General features: G+C 36.0%; 1 protein-coding gene across 8 annotated transcripts in view; it reads right to left on the bottom strand.

Annotated features, from left to right (window-relative positions):
- LOC105219458 (protein N-terminal glutamine amidohydrolase) overlaps nt 1-9,126 on the bottom strand; it is a 43,769-nt gene extending 34,643 nt beyond the window's left edge. The window contains exons 1-3 of one of the 8 annotated variants that reach the window (XM_054233075.1): nt 9,009-9,118; nt 6,249-7,169; nt 4,640-6,181 (exon numbers count right to left, since the gene is read on the bottom strand). In XM_054233075.1, the coding sequence (XP_054089050.1) occupies nt 4,640-4,698 (59 nt within the window). In that variant the 5' untranslated portion in view covers nt 4,699-6,181; nt 6,249-7,169; nt 9,009-9,118. Of the gene's footprint in view, nt 1-4,639; nt 7,170-8,952 lie in introns of all 8 variants that reach the window. The other 7 variants (XM_054233077.1, XM_054233076.1, XM_011195602.3 and 4 more) reach the window with 7 other exon arrangements.
- Nucleotides 9,127-16,261: the final 7,135 nt, after the last annotated feature.

Raw genomic sequence — 16,261 nt, 5'->3', positions numbered from 1 at the left:
TTTCAAGTATGTGATCAAAAACTCACAGTTCGGTCGGTCGTCATCAATTTAACCACTCAATTTGCAAACTTTGCTGTCAGTCATTAAGATTATTACAAATTTTCTTTGTAAGTCTTAACTTAAAACAAGTAAGGAAATACTAAGTTCGGGTGCAACCAAATATTTTATACTCTCATTTTTTAAATATAACAATATAACGAAAATAATCATATAAAGTATATGAGGGCTGAGATAATTCTTGAACCGATTTCACTAATTTTCACCACCCAGGTACACTATACCAAGACTATACGCTCACTAAGATATCTCACATTTTTTTGAAAAACCTATAATTAGGCATATGGGATCTAAGTAAAGTTATTACCCGATTTTAATAATTTTTGGTACCGTAACACACTATTAGAAGAAAAAGATTTCCTCTAACTTACATTAAAATATCTGAGAGATTAACATATATCTTCGTTGAAAATTAACCCTTAGGCACTGAGTTCTTCATGTTCGATATCCGCCATGAAAAGTTTTAGTCCGATTTCGACAATTTCACCACAAGTGAAGCCACAGATGATATGTAGTATTTGTGAAAAGTTGTATTCCGCTATCTTCATTAGTTCCTTAAGTATACAATATAAAGTGAAGGAATCATATGGAATTCAAAATTGAATTATAAGGGAAGTAGGCGTGGTTGTGAACCGATTCAAACTATTTTCATGGTGTGTGATAGGTTACGTAAGGGAAACCACTCCAGATAGTTTGGTTTATATAGCTTTACTGGTTTGCGAGATATGTATATACAAAAAACGTATTTGGGGGCGGGACCACGGCCACTTAAATTATTGCATCCAAATATGCCCCTACCTAATGTGCTGCTCTGTACCAAATTTTACTTTCATAACTTTATGTCATAACTAAGCCATGACATTTTATAAGTTTTTGCTTGCTGAGCAAAAATTCGAAACCTCCCAAGTACGCGACACCAAAGAATAGAGGTCGTAATCAAGGTTTAGCTCATTACAAATAAAATATAATTTCTCGTTCGAATTTTTCTCATTTTACAATTTTTAAATGAACAGACGCAAGAATCGGGAAAGTACATTCATATGTTTTGGAGAGTGTGTATAAGTGTGTAAAAACTTATAACTTTTGAAATGTTTGTTTAAACCCGTGCGAAGCCGTATCGGTCTGCTAGTATTTAATACTATTCGAATAGTTGCTCTGCTGCGAGTATTTGAAAAGATGAAAATTGTTTGAAATCAAAGCAACCTTTGGTTTTTGTTTGTTTTTAATTTTTGAATAAAAGTAAGAAAATGAATGTACTTGTACTATTCGAATAGTCGACAACGAACGGTTAACCAGATAGTCGGAAATGAGTGGGTAATCGAATAGTCGACGAAGGACGATTATTCGGATACTGCAAAGCGAATATTATTATTCGAATAATGCCCCATCCGGTAATTCGGTTATGTTTTAGGTAAGCGATGGAAATATCCCAACATCAATCCAAATTGTTTTCCAAGAGAAAACAATGTTTTATCGAAACACAAAACTTTGAGACCAAAAACTTGAGAACGATTAGACAGATATTTTTGCTTGACTGGCAAATCTCTTAAGTGAAATGTTTACGGTTTAATTAAAGATATGCACACAAATATGTATAGATAAAAGCATATCCATAGATATGTCGCATGATATATAAAATTACTCACACACTGGTTGAGCCCATCTCTGCCGCCAATTTCAATTTCATTGCGCCTCAGTTCAGAGGAACCTAAATAATCTGCTGTCAAATTTCAGTTAAGTCGCAATTTATTATCTTCTATTCTGCGTATAAATTCTCCCCACTATATCTAGCATGGACGAAGTATTTATATACATATGGACATGCAATATACTTATGCAGGCGTTTTTATGGGAGTCCGCCCATAAAGCATAACCGCACGCTGAGGCTAAAATCAACGCAGCTGGGTTTCGCCTTGACATTTGAGCATATTTTTCGCCAGTCGCCATTTGCTATTTCACAAATTTACTGGCTCGTGTTGGCACTGCAAGCATTTCGTAATAAAAAGACGCAAACGAATTACTTTCCCTAGAATATTTCCTTTGCTCGGGGAATACTGCAAGCGCACTCGCATATATCTAATTGACAGTTCGCATTTTCTTCATTGTATTCGGACCATCTTCATTGCGTATGGTATACTCGAGTGGAGTAAGCGCTATTTAGGAGTATTTACCATCTTTGGGAGCAACAATGTTTCGCCGTTATAAATTCATCTTGATGACACTTGAATGTAGTTATTTTCCCCGACATTAATCGCTGTCGCTTTGAGTTTCAATTACTTAAATTTCATTGCTTCCACCACCCGCTTTCCGCACCGCTCACATGTCTATGGACTGTGATGGCCCTGACCGAAATGCGTTCTTGGTGCCGCAAAACACCAAAGTGTGGAGAAAATATTTCTCGCAAACTTTTTGGGGAGTTCGTTGTACAATTTACCGAAAAGAGTGACAAACTTCATGGAATACGATGTGTACCACAAGTAGACAGTGATGCGAACACTAGTGCTGAGATATTTCATATGCAAAGGCAACTATTTCTTTTTCTTTACAATTGTTTAAAAGCTTTTCTAAATTGTCTTTTGTTTTCGGATTATAATATTTGACTATATACATATGTATATAATACAATGATTTATATATGTAAATGTTTTACAGAAAAATATATTTATACATATATCATACATTGGACGTAGTTATAAGAGACTCAAAAAGAAACCACATTTTCTGACAAAAATCCATAAATAGTTCAATTTAAAGGTCAGAAAACAAATTATTTATTGATATCAAAAGGATCATTATTAATGAAATAATGTGTCCATTAGCAATAAACGTCTTTTGGACGTGAGTATGGTGGCGAATAATCTGAGTTAACTTTAATTTTTTTGGTCAAATTAATTTGGCATTTCTGTTTTGTTTTCGTTTCAAGTTATTTAGTGCATTCGATCCAATCGAACGAGTAAATTTCTGTTATCTGTGTTAATTCGGAGTCTCAATTGTGTGTCTTTGAAATGATCTTACCGATATTTCATAGGTAGACCTTATGTTATACAAACGGTTAAGCTTTGAAAAATTTACCAACCAAACTCAATTCCCGAAAGGACTCCAATTTCTATCTGGGCAAGCGTCAACTTGGCAACATCCCTGAAAATTATTTAGAGAATGTTATCTGAGACTACCGCCATAACGATAATGATTATACGCTATTGCGGACCTGTATATAAATTAATCAATACTGAAAGATTTTCTCCTACCAGCCAGATAAATTAAAAATCACATAATAGTTACTATATATTGGTTTTATGACTTTCTTTACCGTTAATGATTAATTTTGAGTAATTTTGCAAAAAATCATTAATAATCATTATTTTTAAGAAAAATAAATAAAAATCATACCTAAGCATTATTTTTGAATTATTTTTATTTTTTTTTACTCAAAATAAAACTCACTTTTGGATAACCGGGTTTTTATTGAGTTTTTTGGTACTATTGTTTCATGTCCTTTTATAACATATCTGACTATTGCGATGCCAAAAAAATTATGAACCGAAACCGAAATTATGAACCGAAAGATAAGATACTTTGTTTATAAAAGATACTTTGTCCAAAGGCAGCATTTCCATCGAGAAAAGAAAGCGCTATAATTATTTCCATTAAACCTTTAATAGTATATTAGGTCTCCGGCATAGTAGATCTTCTCGGAGGAGGTCTCAAGTTAGCAATACTCTGAGTATTTGGCAAATATTTAATTGGTCGAATATCAACCGACCAAAATTTGCCACATTCTGGAACTGTTAGAGTAGTAATAATACTAAGCGGTGGAAAGTTTGCCTGAGGATGCAGCAAACGCCTTAGACAAGGCTTGAAATGTTTACCGTTGCTTGTTGTTGCAATGAAATGGGCCATTAATGTATATGAGAATACAAAAATTCATATAAAAATAAAGAGTGCCAGCATGTTAAATATTTCACAGACAAAAAATGCGAAAATCACAAATTTTTCCCCCAAAGCATAAGCATGACCGTTTGACCTAATTCTACACGCTTTGAGTAATGAGCGCAACGAATTTGAATACGCAACAAACGAGAAACACTGGCAGAGGCAGACAAACTTTGCCACCTAACTAGCCACCATGTTGCACGATGAACACATGTATAAGTAGTGCACTCACATCTAACTGCATTTAATGGTGTTTGTTTATGGTGTGTGCGAATGGGCCAAAGCTGCATATAATAAAAAATTTGAGGTGCGCAGAATCGCCTCGAGCGTGGCAGCTGCTGCACTCAGGCAGATACAAAATAAATACAATTAAATAAAATGCAGAACTATACTGGCAAATGCCGACTAAACGTCGAAAAGTATGCAACACATGTGGTGCCCCTGCGCATATACACGCATACCGATGCGCATGGGAATGAATGTGGGCAATGCAATTTCGCAGAGCATTAATTTCAACAGATACAGCATAACTTTAATTTATAAATTCCAACTTGATTTCTTTGTATTAATTTACTTTATCTGTCGTGTGTTTAAAACTCGTATATACATTGTATGTATTTATGTGTGTGTGTGATGCTAGTGTACTCACCAGTAACACGAGACGTATGAGCAATCCGAAATTTTCGGGAACAACAAATCTGTGGTCATCTTGAGACGATGCTGCGGACGTTGGGTACGACGCGGCAGATGATGTCAGGCGCCTTTGAACGAGTTCTCGGCGGCGGTCGATTGTGTTGCTTTTGTTTATTTGTTGTGGTAGTTGTTTGGGTGCAGGCGAACGCAGTAGGTCAGCCACCGACCGAATTGTGGTTTGTGGCGGCAATAACGGTAGATTTGCGACTTGTGTATGCGGCAATATTGAATGCGTTGCAGTCTATAGCGATTATCCGGCTCGTTTACGTAACGTTTTTATTTTTTATTTATTTTTTTTATTTTATAATTCACAAATCAAATTTTACACGTACGACAAGCAACAGACAGCACTTTCAGTATTAACACAACTCACAGTGATTTGGTTAAACTAACGGCAAATTTAATTAAATAATTTACGTTTAAATAATTTCATAATTACTATAATCAAGCGCCAGTTTCACCAAAATTTTATACGCTTGCACCGGCAGGCAACTAATTGGCAACTGTCGTAGAACGGCACGCCACAGGACCTTGTTGGCTGTACAGCGTTGAAGCTTGTCGAAGTTCAAAGCGGCGTCAACGGTGTTGCAACTCGTACGAGTGCCGTTCGCACACACAAACACACTCACTTTGGTGAAGTATGCAACTGAAACACGTCAGATTTAAAATGTATTTACACACACATATATGTACATATGTAAGTGGGTGTATTTGCACAATGCTGCTGCACTCGGTATCGGCTTTAATACAACTATTGTAGCAGCGACTAGCGACTACTCTATAGTCACTGCCAAGAGTATGTATGTGTGTTTACTCAGCACCAAAAATCCTTCAACTTTACTGCATTTACTTCGGTTATTGCTGGGTGTATCGATATCACGTATGCTTACAACATGCCGCAAGGTTTGCTGCTGTCTCGCAAAGTCAATGCCTACTTGGCACACGGCTGTCTCAGCCGCCTCTGGATGCTTTAAACTGTGCCAATAAGCTGTCGTCTCCAGTCGGTTGTTACAACAACAACAGCGTGCGGAAACGTTTTTTAGCGTTGATGCTGGAAATTCTCCTACTTCCTTTACTCCGTGCTGTTTCAACGCCTGCAATGTTTGTTATTCTTGGTGGCTGCGCCTAAAAGCTGATACACTCCACTCGCCTTAAGTGCGCGTAGATGTTATACATGCATATATGTATTTGCAGATGATTGTGTGTGGCTTTTAAGTGAAAATATTTGTTTGGCAAGTGCGCGAGTATGCGACGAAGATTACCAGCCTTAATTAAAGAGCTACGCTGCTTGCGTCTGTAGCTGTTCTATATCCACTCTTGTTGCTTTCGCTTTATAGCCGTTTTACTAGATTTGTTTTGCAATTTCAGCACTTCTCGTTTCGCTTAGAATTTTGCCTTCCACTCAGCGAGTTAAATTTTTGTATTCGAATATATGCATTTAAGCTTGTGTGCAGCTCCGTTTCAACGGCAAAGGCACCTGTCTCATTCAAGCGAATTTCTGCAATTACAAAATTTTATTACACTCCCTTTCGTTTTTTCACAATTCTTTTATGATTTGTCACTACTTTTCTACATAATTTTGCGGGTCACTGCACCAACTGGATTACGGATATTCTCGCTGTATAAACTGTATTTCACAGTACTTTCGCTATTTGGCTGCTCTAGAAGCTGCGTAAAGTTACTTATTACACTTTACCACTTACTTTTCACTTTTTATGCTTACATTAGATTTACATGCGTTACTTTCGCTTCCTCTTATTCAACTCATAGAGCGCACTTTCATACTTTTTATTATGTTTATTATGATTATGGTTATTATTTATTTATTATCCTCTTGCTCTCTACTTTAAGCTGCAACGCATCGTTGCGAGAGTACATGTGTACGCGTTCCCGGTTCTACATCAACTCAGTCAGTTGTCTTCGTAACGCGAGTCCACTACCGCAGTATCGTAACTTCAAATGAGTATTACTCCGATTTGCGCAATAATCGCACTCTCTTGTCGTACTCGTAATTTGCCTGCGTTGGCACATCACCATGACAATATTCCAGTGAGCGCACGAACACTTCACGTATGCGTAACTTTACCCGTTACGTGTGTCTCATCCCTACAAAGTTCGGTTTGTGCGATTTCACACTGGACAACTCCTGTTGCAAATTCTCGAGCGATTCTCTTTTACTGTCGCCCATTGCGTTCACACGAGCAATTTGTGTTCGACAACTCAGTTCGTGTGTTCGTGTTCATTATTTTTCATATTATTTTCTGAACTGTACGCATCGTTTCCAAACAAAAAATATATTTCATTAACTAATTTTATCGTTATTCTCTATTTTCTAACATATTTTAATTGTATTATGCATATTTCTATATGTGTTTGAAAATTACACACAAAAAATTAATTATAAAATGTCAAATTCGCCTCCTCCCTATAAACTAAGAATTGCCGCAACAGGTGTTGACCCGTGAGAAAGAGCTCTTTCTTATTTGCTGTGAAATAAAAAAGAAGAATATTTAATACTGCGTAAATAGTAAACGAATAGTGCTTGTTCAGGTACTCAATAAAAAACCGTTAATTTTAAATGGTCTGGACTCAATAATGATAGAAATAGAGATTACGACCATTTGGTTTGTTTCTTTTTGTTTGTAGTAAGTTTGACAGAAGAATATTTTTTTTTCACTAATTAATGAGAGGTGGATAAGAATTTGTTTACATTTTCACTGTGTCGCAATCCTGCCGCCTTCATAATTAGTCTGGACCAATTAATTAGTTACTATGAATGTATATATGTATATATCACAAATTATTGATATACAATTATATTTTGAGATACCTTGACGAAACTTGGAACACATCGAGCCTTTACCGCCATATTAGCGTAAGCGACAAAAACCAAACTTTACAGGAGAAGGTTTTTTTTAAATACTTTTAACCATTAATGTGGTAGTAATTAAAAATTTATCATACATTAATGCTTTTCAGACATTTACATGTATAATTGAATGATAAACATCAACAAGGATAGGTCCGTTTCGTCTTAAAATACTAGTTTCTATAAAAAACTAATTTTCGAAAAAATTGTCGCTTACGATAATTTGGCGGTATTGGCTCGACATGTTCTTCGAAAGCCAGATGGGCAAAATCGGACCATTGCCACGACCACAAAATGGCGAAAACTAAACCATAAATAAAATTATACAAGTAAAATTTGGAACAAAGGACACCTCTTCCTCATCTCCTGACACCCTGATAACACGGATGAAAAATCGGTTCACAAGCACGCCTACTTCCCATGTAACTCAATTTTGAACTCCATCTTATTTCTTCACTTTATAATATGTATGTATATACATAAGGAACCAATGAAGATAGCGAAATAAAACTTTACACAAATACTGTATATGATCTGTGGCATCACTTGTGAAAAAATTGTCGAAATCGGATTATAACTTTTCAATGGCCCGGATATCGAATATGAAGAACTCAGTGTCTTATGGTAATTTTTCACCGAAAATATTGGTAAATCTCTCAGATATATTAATTTAATTCAGAGGAAATATTTGTCTTCTAATAGTGTGTCTCTGGTTAAAATCGGGTCATAACTACCCTCAGCTCTCAGCTCCCATATACCGAAATATAGGGTTTTCAAAAATACGATGGGATTAGTACCTTATAAATCGGTTGATATGTGAAATATCTTAAAGTATAAAATGTTCGGTTGCACCCGTGCTGCCGTTTAATATTTGACAGATGTGGCTTGACGTCGTGTATGTGTTCAGGGCATTATATTGTAGATTCTACAGCAACCTACTATCTACCTACTCCCCCAAAACTCTAATACTTAACCTGCCACAATAAGCGCATATGAGCATGAACAATGTTTGGATTTAGCAATGGATGATTTAAAAAAATAAACCCAACTCAAAACGAGAGAGCCTTTCACGGACGTAAATGGGGTGAATTCGTACTGTCTCCCCTAACTTCGAATTGTTAGAGACACCATTGCTATTTCTATTAGTAAACAACGGATATGAGAGAGAATTTTGTACAAATATTCTCATTGGACGTGTTTTTAGAGCTTCGTGATTTCAGGTTTGCAACCACTTTTCATGATTATTCCAATGCTCGTGATGATTTCGTTTCTGCTATTTGGCAAATAAAAAGCAACTAGTAATTCAATCCCAATCACATATCTTTGTATACAGTCCTTTGTTGTTATTATGTAGCGAGTCCAGTGGATAAAACGTAACTTAAACTTTAAACCAAGATTACATTTTGCCTTTCAAAATATGATAAATAGTAAATGGTAAACGCTTTAAATACACTACATTTTCAATAATATTTTAATTTCACGTATGTTATTTCACTGGAGAATCACGTCGCACTTGTTCACATTTAACGTTTAATAACAAACTACCATAAACAGCTGATGCCTAGCGAGGAATGTCAAAACAAAACGTAGTGGATGATAGTGCCGAAAGCTTTGGAAGGAAATGTAAAAGCAATGGGAACAAAAAAACTTGCCTACTTTTAGGCGCTTACGTGCGAACATGAAATTAAATTGTTCAATTGAAAGCTTTTCAAGCTGGTTTATTTGAAAATAATTTGGAGTCAAAAACAGTTAAATTTCTAAAAAACAACCATAGATAATTTTCTTGTTATACCTGAGACAGACATGTAGTAACATCACCACATGTTGGACACATATCCACCAACACAAACAAAATCGAAGAAATTTTAAATGGGTTTGAAGTACTGCATTACAATTTTAAAGAATAGTATTCAACAATCCCTTCTGCTACTGTAGATCATCGTTATATGTTCACCTACATAAACATCGGAGTGCCTGGAAGAAGTAACGATTCTACAATTACTTTATATTCGGCATCATACGAATAAAGAACTATTCGAAAGGCAATCCAAATTCGTTAATGATGTAAAAGTACAGATACGTGATGAAACCGTTTCTATTTTCAGTTGACCAAACCGAAAGTGAAAAAATTATCTTCTTGTCGCCGTGTCGTTGAAAACACCTTCGGTCATTTAAAAGTGCGATTTCGGAAATAGAAAAGGTTTGGAAGTTAACATAAAAAATGTGGGCACAGTACTAAAAGCTTGCTGTATTGTGTATAATAATTGCAACAATAGAAACGATAAAATCAATCAGTCTTGGTTTCGGCAATCAGACAGCGATAGTGCAAGTCAGCAGCCCCGAAAAAACATGTCCGTTGGTGATACAATTAATAATGGAATCGCTTTAAAAAATGCAATAATGAATTAATTTATTCATACTTATGTATGTATATGTACATATTTACACCCCTGCACCGAATACCTGACAAATTAATAAAATATTTTCAAATTTATTCAAATTTTTATCAAGTAGGAATTTTTTGGTATAATGTGACAATCTTTATAAAATACAAAGCTTCAGTACGCAGAGCTTTTCGCCACACGTGTGATGAACAAAATAACGTAAACAGAAACAGCTGATATTTCTATTTAAATTATTAATTCGTTAAAAATTAATTATCCTACGACGAAAGTTTTCACATACATATATTATTTTGGCCGTGCCGATGGACTACCGGCAGAACTATTCAAATACGGCGGCGAAGAACTGATAAAGTGCATGCATCAGCTTCTTTGTAGAATATGGTCGGAAGAAAGCATGCCCACCGATTGGAATCTCAGTGTGCTCTGCCCAATCCATAAAAAGGGAGACCCCAGAATCTGCGCCAATTACAGTGGTTGAGCGTATTGTGTGAAAGACTAAAGCCCACCGTCAACGAACTGATTGGACCTTATCAGTGTGGCTTTAGACCTGGAAAATCGACAATAGATCAGATATTCATCATGCGCCAAGTCTTGGAAAAGAAAAGAAAGAGAGAAGAATCGATACTCACCTTTTCTTTTCTTTCCATCGATTTTAAAGCTGCCTTCGATAGCACGAAAAGGAGCTGACTTTATGCCGCATTGTCTGAATTTTGTATCCCTGCAAAACTAATACGGCTCTGTAAACTGACGTTGAGCAACACCAAAGCTCCGTCAGGATCGGGAAGGACCTCTCCGAGCCGTTCGATACCAAACGAGGCTTCAGACAGGGTGACTCACTATCGTGCGACTTCTTTAAACTATTACTGGCTGCAGAGCTAAGTAGAGAAGGTACAATCTTCTACAAGAGTGTACAGCTGCTGGCGTATGCCGATGATATTGATATCATCGGTAGCAAAACCATGCTGTTTGTTCCGCTTTTTCCAGACTAGATAAAGAAGCGAAGCGTATGGGTCTGGTGGTGAATGAGGACAAGACGAAATATCTCCTGTCATCAAACAAACAGTCAGCGCACTCGCGTCTTGGCTCCCACGTCACTGTTGACAGTCATAACTTCGAGGTCGTAGATAATTTCGTATACCTGGGAACCAGCATCAACAACACGAACAAAGTAAAGTCCTCTCTCGACGAACAAAAATCAAACTCTACAAGTCCCTCATAATTCCCGTCCTGATGTATGGCGCCGATGCGTGGACGATGACAACATCCGATGAGACGACTCTTGGGGTTTTCGAGAGAAAGGTTTTGCGTAAGATTTATGGTCCTCTGAACAACGGCGAATACCGCAGACGATGGAACGATGAGCTGTACGATTTATACGACGACTTTGACATAGTTCAGCGAATAAAAAGCGGCTACGCTGGCTAGGTCATGTTGTACGAATGGATGAAAACACTCCAGCTCTGAAAGTGTTCGATGCAGTACCCGCTGGAGGAAGCCGCGGAAGAGGACGACCTCCACTCCGGTGGAAAGACCAAGTGCAAAGTGACCTGGCTCCACATGGTGTGGCCAGTTGGCGCCAAAAAGCAAAAAGGAGGAACGGGTGGCGCGCTCTGGTGTATTCGGCTATAATCGCTAAAAGCGGTTTCTACGCCAAATATATATATGTATATATTAAACTGCAAAGTAGGCTTACTCCTTGTTTCAAGTAATTCGTTCATTTATTTTGACAGTGCAATGTTTTGCTCTCAGCGAACAATTAAATTCAACAACACACTCAGAGCTATAAAAGCAAATGCTTGACATGACATTTTTTCCACCAAGCATTGTTGCTTCAAAATATTACTGTCGGAGAAGGCACGAAAAACAATGACAATGAAAGGCAATGAAAATCAAGCCTATGACAACGAGTACAATAAAACATTTTCTATATTCCAAATATGATTTTTATACCCTCGCAACAAATGTTGCTAAAGAGGGTATTACAGTTTTGTCCACATAACGGTTGTTTGTAAGTCCTAAAACTAAACGAGTTAGATATAGGGTTATATATACCAAAGTGATCAGGGTGGTGAGTAAAGTTCAAATCCGGATGTCTGTCTATCCGTCCGTCCGTGCAAGCTCTAACTTGAGTAAAAATTGAGATATCTTAATGAAACTTGGAACACGTGTTCCCTGGCACCATAAGAAGGTTAAGTTCGAAGATGGGCGGAATCGGACCACTGCCACGCCCACAAAATGGCGATAACCAAAAACACATAAGGAGCTATAACTAAGCCATAAATAAAGTTATGAAAATAAAATTTGGAACATAGGATCGCATACTCGCATCGTTAACTCACTAACGAGAAACGTCAGAAACACCAAATTTTACATAAGAAATGGCAGAAGGAAGTTGCACTGAGATTTTTTACAAAATGGAAATGGGCGTGGCGTCGCCCACTTATGGGTCAAAACCCATATCTCAAGAACTACTCGACAGATTTCAATGAAATTCGGTATATAATATTTTCTTGACACCCTGATGACACGGGTGGAATATGGGCGAAATCGGTTCATAACTACGCCTACTTCCCATATAACTCAATTTTGAATCATTCTGATTCGTTCACTTTATTATATATACATAAGGAACCGATAAAGATAGCGAAATAAAACTTTACACAAATACTGTATTTGAGCTGTGACATCACTTGTGGAAAAATTGTCAAAATCGAACCATGACTTTTCAAGGCCCCTGATATCAAACATGAAGAACTCAGTGCCTAAGGTTAATTTTGCACCGAAAATATAGGTAAATCTCTAAATAAATTGCGAGAGTATAAAATGTTCAGTTGCACCCGAACTTAGCCTTTCCTTACTTGTTCTTATTTAAATTCAGAATATTGTATTTTAACAAAAAATTTAGATAATTAGAAGATATTTACACATAAATAGAACACAATTGTTACAAACTTATATAACTACGCGTTTTTTAATAGAGCAATTAAATTGTCAATATCAATATTTATATTTAAAAATATTATTTTTTTACATCTGTTGAATTAGAACTAAATGCACTTCTTTTTTCAGATATTAGATTTCGAGCTTTAGAAAAAATGCGCTCCGATGGAGCACTAGTAGCTGGTATAGATAAAATCTTACAACTAACCTTATACAATATGGGAAAATCTTTCTGATGCAAATACCACCATTGAAGAGGGTCAAAATCATCATAATAATTTATGTTTTCATTTTGATACATGCTTAACTCCTTGTTTATTTTGTCCTCTGTATTTTGAATATCGACAGGTAGCAAGAAATCAGAGAATAACTTGGTTTTTTTTTTGTTGCAATGGCAGGGCTATTGTCACATTCATCTTCTTCAGATGAATGATAATAATAATAATATAATATTTTTGCATTCAATAATTATATTATCTTTTTCATATTCATTAAAATAAATTAATTTGTTTGTTGGTGGAAATAAAAACAATGCAATTTTATGATAAATAGTCATATTTTCTAAAACGATTGTGTTAAAGAAATATTTAATTTTTTCTTTTAAACATTTGATAATGATTGCATCATCTTCATTAATACTAAAACCTTTAACCCTAGAAGGTCATCGCTATTTTTAAAAAGTAGAGGTCATCCCTCGTCGATTCGACGACGGCATTACTCAAAGTCCTTAATATATTATCCTACCTACCAAAACCTACTAAAATCAATATATTCATATTACCTGTTTTATATATCTTCTAAATAAAACAATATCAAACAGTTTTTCTTAAATTTTCACAGCCTTGATTCATTCGGCTTTTGTACAAAATAAACACTCGCGTCGTCGAAACCCTTTCCAGAGTTAATTAAATTATTAATGTGTATATATGAAACATGCATTGTTGGAAAATGTTCCCCTTCCAAACTCTCGTGAAGCCTCCTCAAAGGGTTTTAAAATTTGCACTATTTTAGAAATTTCATTTAAATTAATATTATTAAGTCGGTTGATTTGATTAATTTCTTGTAATATTTTTACAAAATATCTCCTGTCGTCAAACAAACAGTCAGCGCATTCGCATCTTGGCTCCCACGTCACTGTTGACAGTCATAACTTTGAAGTTGTAGATAATTTCGTCTACCTGGGAACCAGCATTAACAGCAATAACAATGTCAGCCTGGAAATCCAACGCAGAATCACTCTTGCCAACAGGTGCTACTATGGACTAAGTAGGCAATTGAAAAGTAAAGTCCTCTCTCGACGAACAAAAACCAAACTCTACAAGTCTCTCATCATTCCCGTCCTACTTTACGGTGCAGAAGCGTGGACGATGTCAACATCTGATGAGACGGCACTAGGAGTTTTCGAGAGAAAGGTTTTGCGGAAGATTTATGGTCCCTTAAGAATTGGCAACGGCGAATACCGCAGACGATGGAACGATGAGCTGTATGTGTTATTCGACGACATAGACATAGTCCAGCGAATAAAAAAACAGCGGCTACGCTGGCTAGGACATGTTGTTCGAATGGATGAAGGTGCTCCAGCTCTGAAAGTATTCGATGCAGTACCCGCTGGTGGAAGCAGAGGAAGAGGGAGACCTCCACTCCGATGGAAGGACCAGGTGAAGAGGGACCTGGCTTCGCTTGAAATAACCAATTGGCGCCAAACTGCCAGAAGGAGAGATGCGTGGCGCGCTGTTTTGGACTCGGCTATAACCGCATAAGCGGTGTCTACGCCAGTCAAGAAGAAGAAGAATATTTTTACAATTTCTGACCAGTTTTTTATAATCGATTCTAACAAATAATACATTGTATTCCAACTTGTTGTACAAAAGCTTTTTAACGAATTGTGTAAAGAAGAATTATGGCCAGACTTTTTGAAAAATTTAACTAATATAGTAGCAGCATCACATAATGTATCAACTTCTGAAACGGCTAGCAACGATTTGTGTAAAACATTTGAAGTAGATGGTTTATACAAAATATATGTTTATAGTCGCGAAAAGCTGCCACCATGTTTGTCCCTCTGTCTGTCACTATTGTCACTTTTTCGTTAAAAGAGCATCCGAACTCGCGTAACAATCCCAATGAATAAATATACATACATATAAAAAATAAATATACAGTATTGGAAAAATATATAGAAACTTATTTTAACTTGAAATTGTTTGTTTAAAGTAATTTTATACATTTTTATTTGTTTTCATTGCCTTTCAAGCCTAAAAAACGAATAAGCATTGTGTTGTATTGTCGTGAATACGAACAAGTGTTGCTTGCTTATGTTTTTTGTATTCGTTGCTATTTAGGTTCACTGCTTATGTATGTTGTTTCAAATGTGATCAAACAGATCACATGCAATAGGTCGCACGTTGCTTTGGTGATTTCAAGTGCACTTGTGCAGCAGTTTAATATATATATGTATATGTATATAAGTATATTTCAATATTTAATGAAAATATACATATATGCATACATTAACACGTTGGCTGCCAATGTATCACCGGCGATTACAACAAAAAACTACCCCCATGTGCCAATGTATCACCGGTGATACACGCCTAGGCCTCTAGAATTTAGGGGCTGGGGCCTTAACGGAAGAAGTTTTAAGAAAGACGTAAGTTAATTTTAAAAGAAAAAATATTTAATTTCATAGTAAAACACAACTTAAAAAAATAATACTGAAATATAAATAGGAAACTGCAATTCATTCCTGTAAACAAAAAAAGATTATATATAAATTCAATGTATTTGCCGAAAATGATTGAGGCATAAGAATGGAGACCGAGGACATTGTCCGCAGTATGTTGATCCAAGTTTGGCCTTCTTCCTTGCAGCTGTCGAAGGGGTTGCAGTCTTCCTCCGCAGCGATATCTCTTTCGCCTTCCGTCCTTTGATACTTCCACTGATGTCTTCAAAATGTGCTTGCCTTGAGGAGGTGTTCGCGAAATTGAAACGCTATCTCTTTCACATAAATTTAGAATTATATTTTGCCGAAAGTCAGATATTTTCATATTGGAATTACTTTCCTTATACAAAATATATGCATTTACAACCGCCGTATTTAAAAGAATATCGAAAGCAACTCGTTAGCTAAAATGCAAACGGCCCTATCTAACATTTTCATTACTTTACAGGAGAAACAAAAAACTGTATAAAACTATATATATATTAATGTGTTTAGAGCAATTTTTTTCAATGTAACTTGTAAAACAACTACAAATTTAAATTTGAAATAAAATAATGTTTTTTTAAATATTTTAAAAGTTATGTTACTTACGTCCTTTTGAAGCCAGATTTTCTGAAACAAAAAGCCCTAACTACAATTCAA

Source organism: Zeugodacus cucurbitae, chromosome 6 (assembly GCF_028554725.1).
Source record: "Zeugodacus cucurbitae isolate PBARC_wt_2022May chromosome 6, idZeuCucr1.2, whole genome shotgun sequence".
In the NCBI taxonomy this organism is placed as follows: Eukaryota; Metazoa; Arthropoda; class Insecta; order Diptera; family Tephritidae; genus Zeugodacus; species Zeugodacus cucurbitae.
The sequence above is the reverse complement of the archived record's forward strand: the minus strand, read 5'-3'. Positions and strand labels throughout refer to the sequence as shown.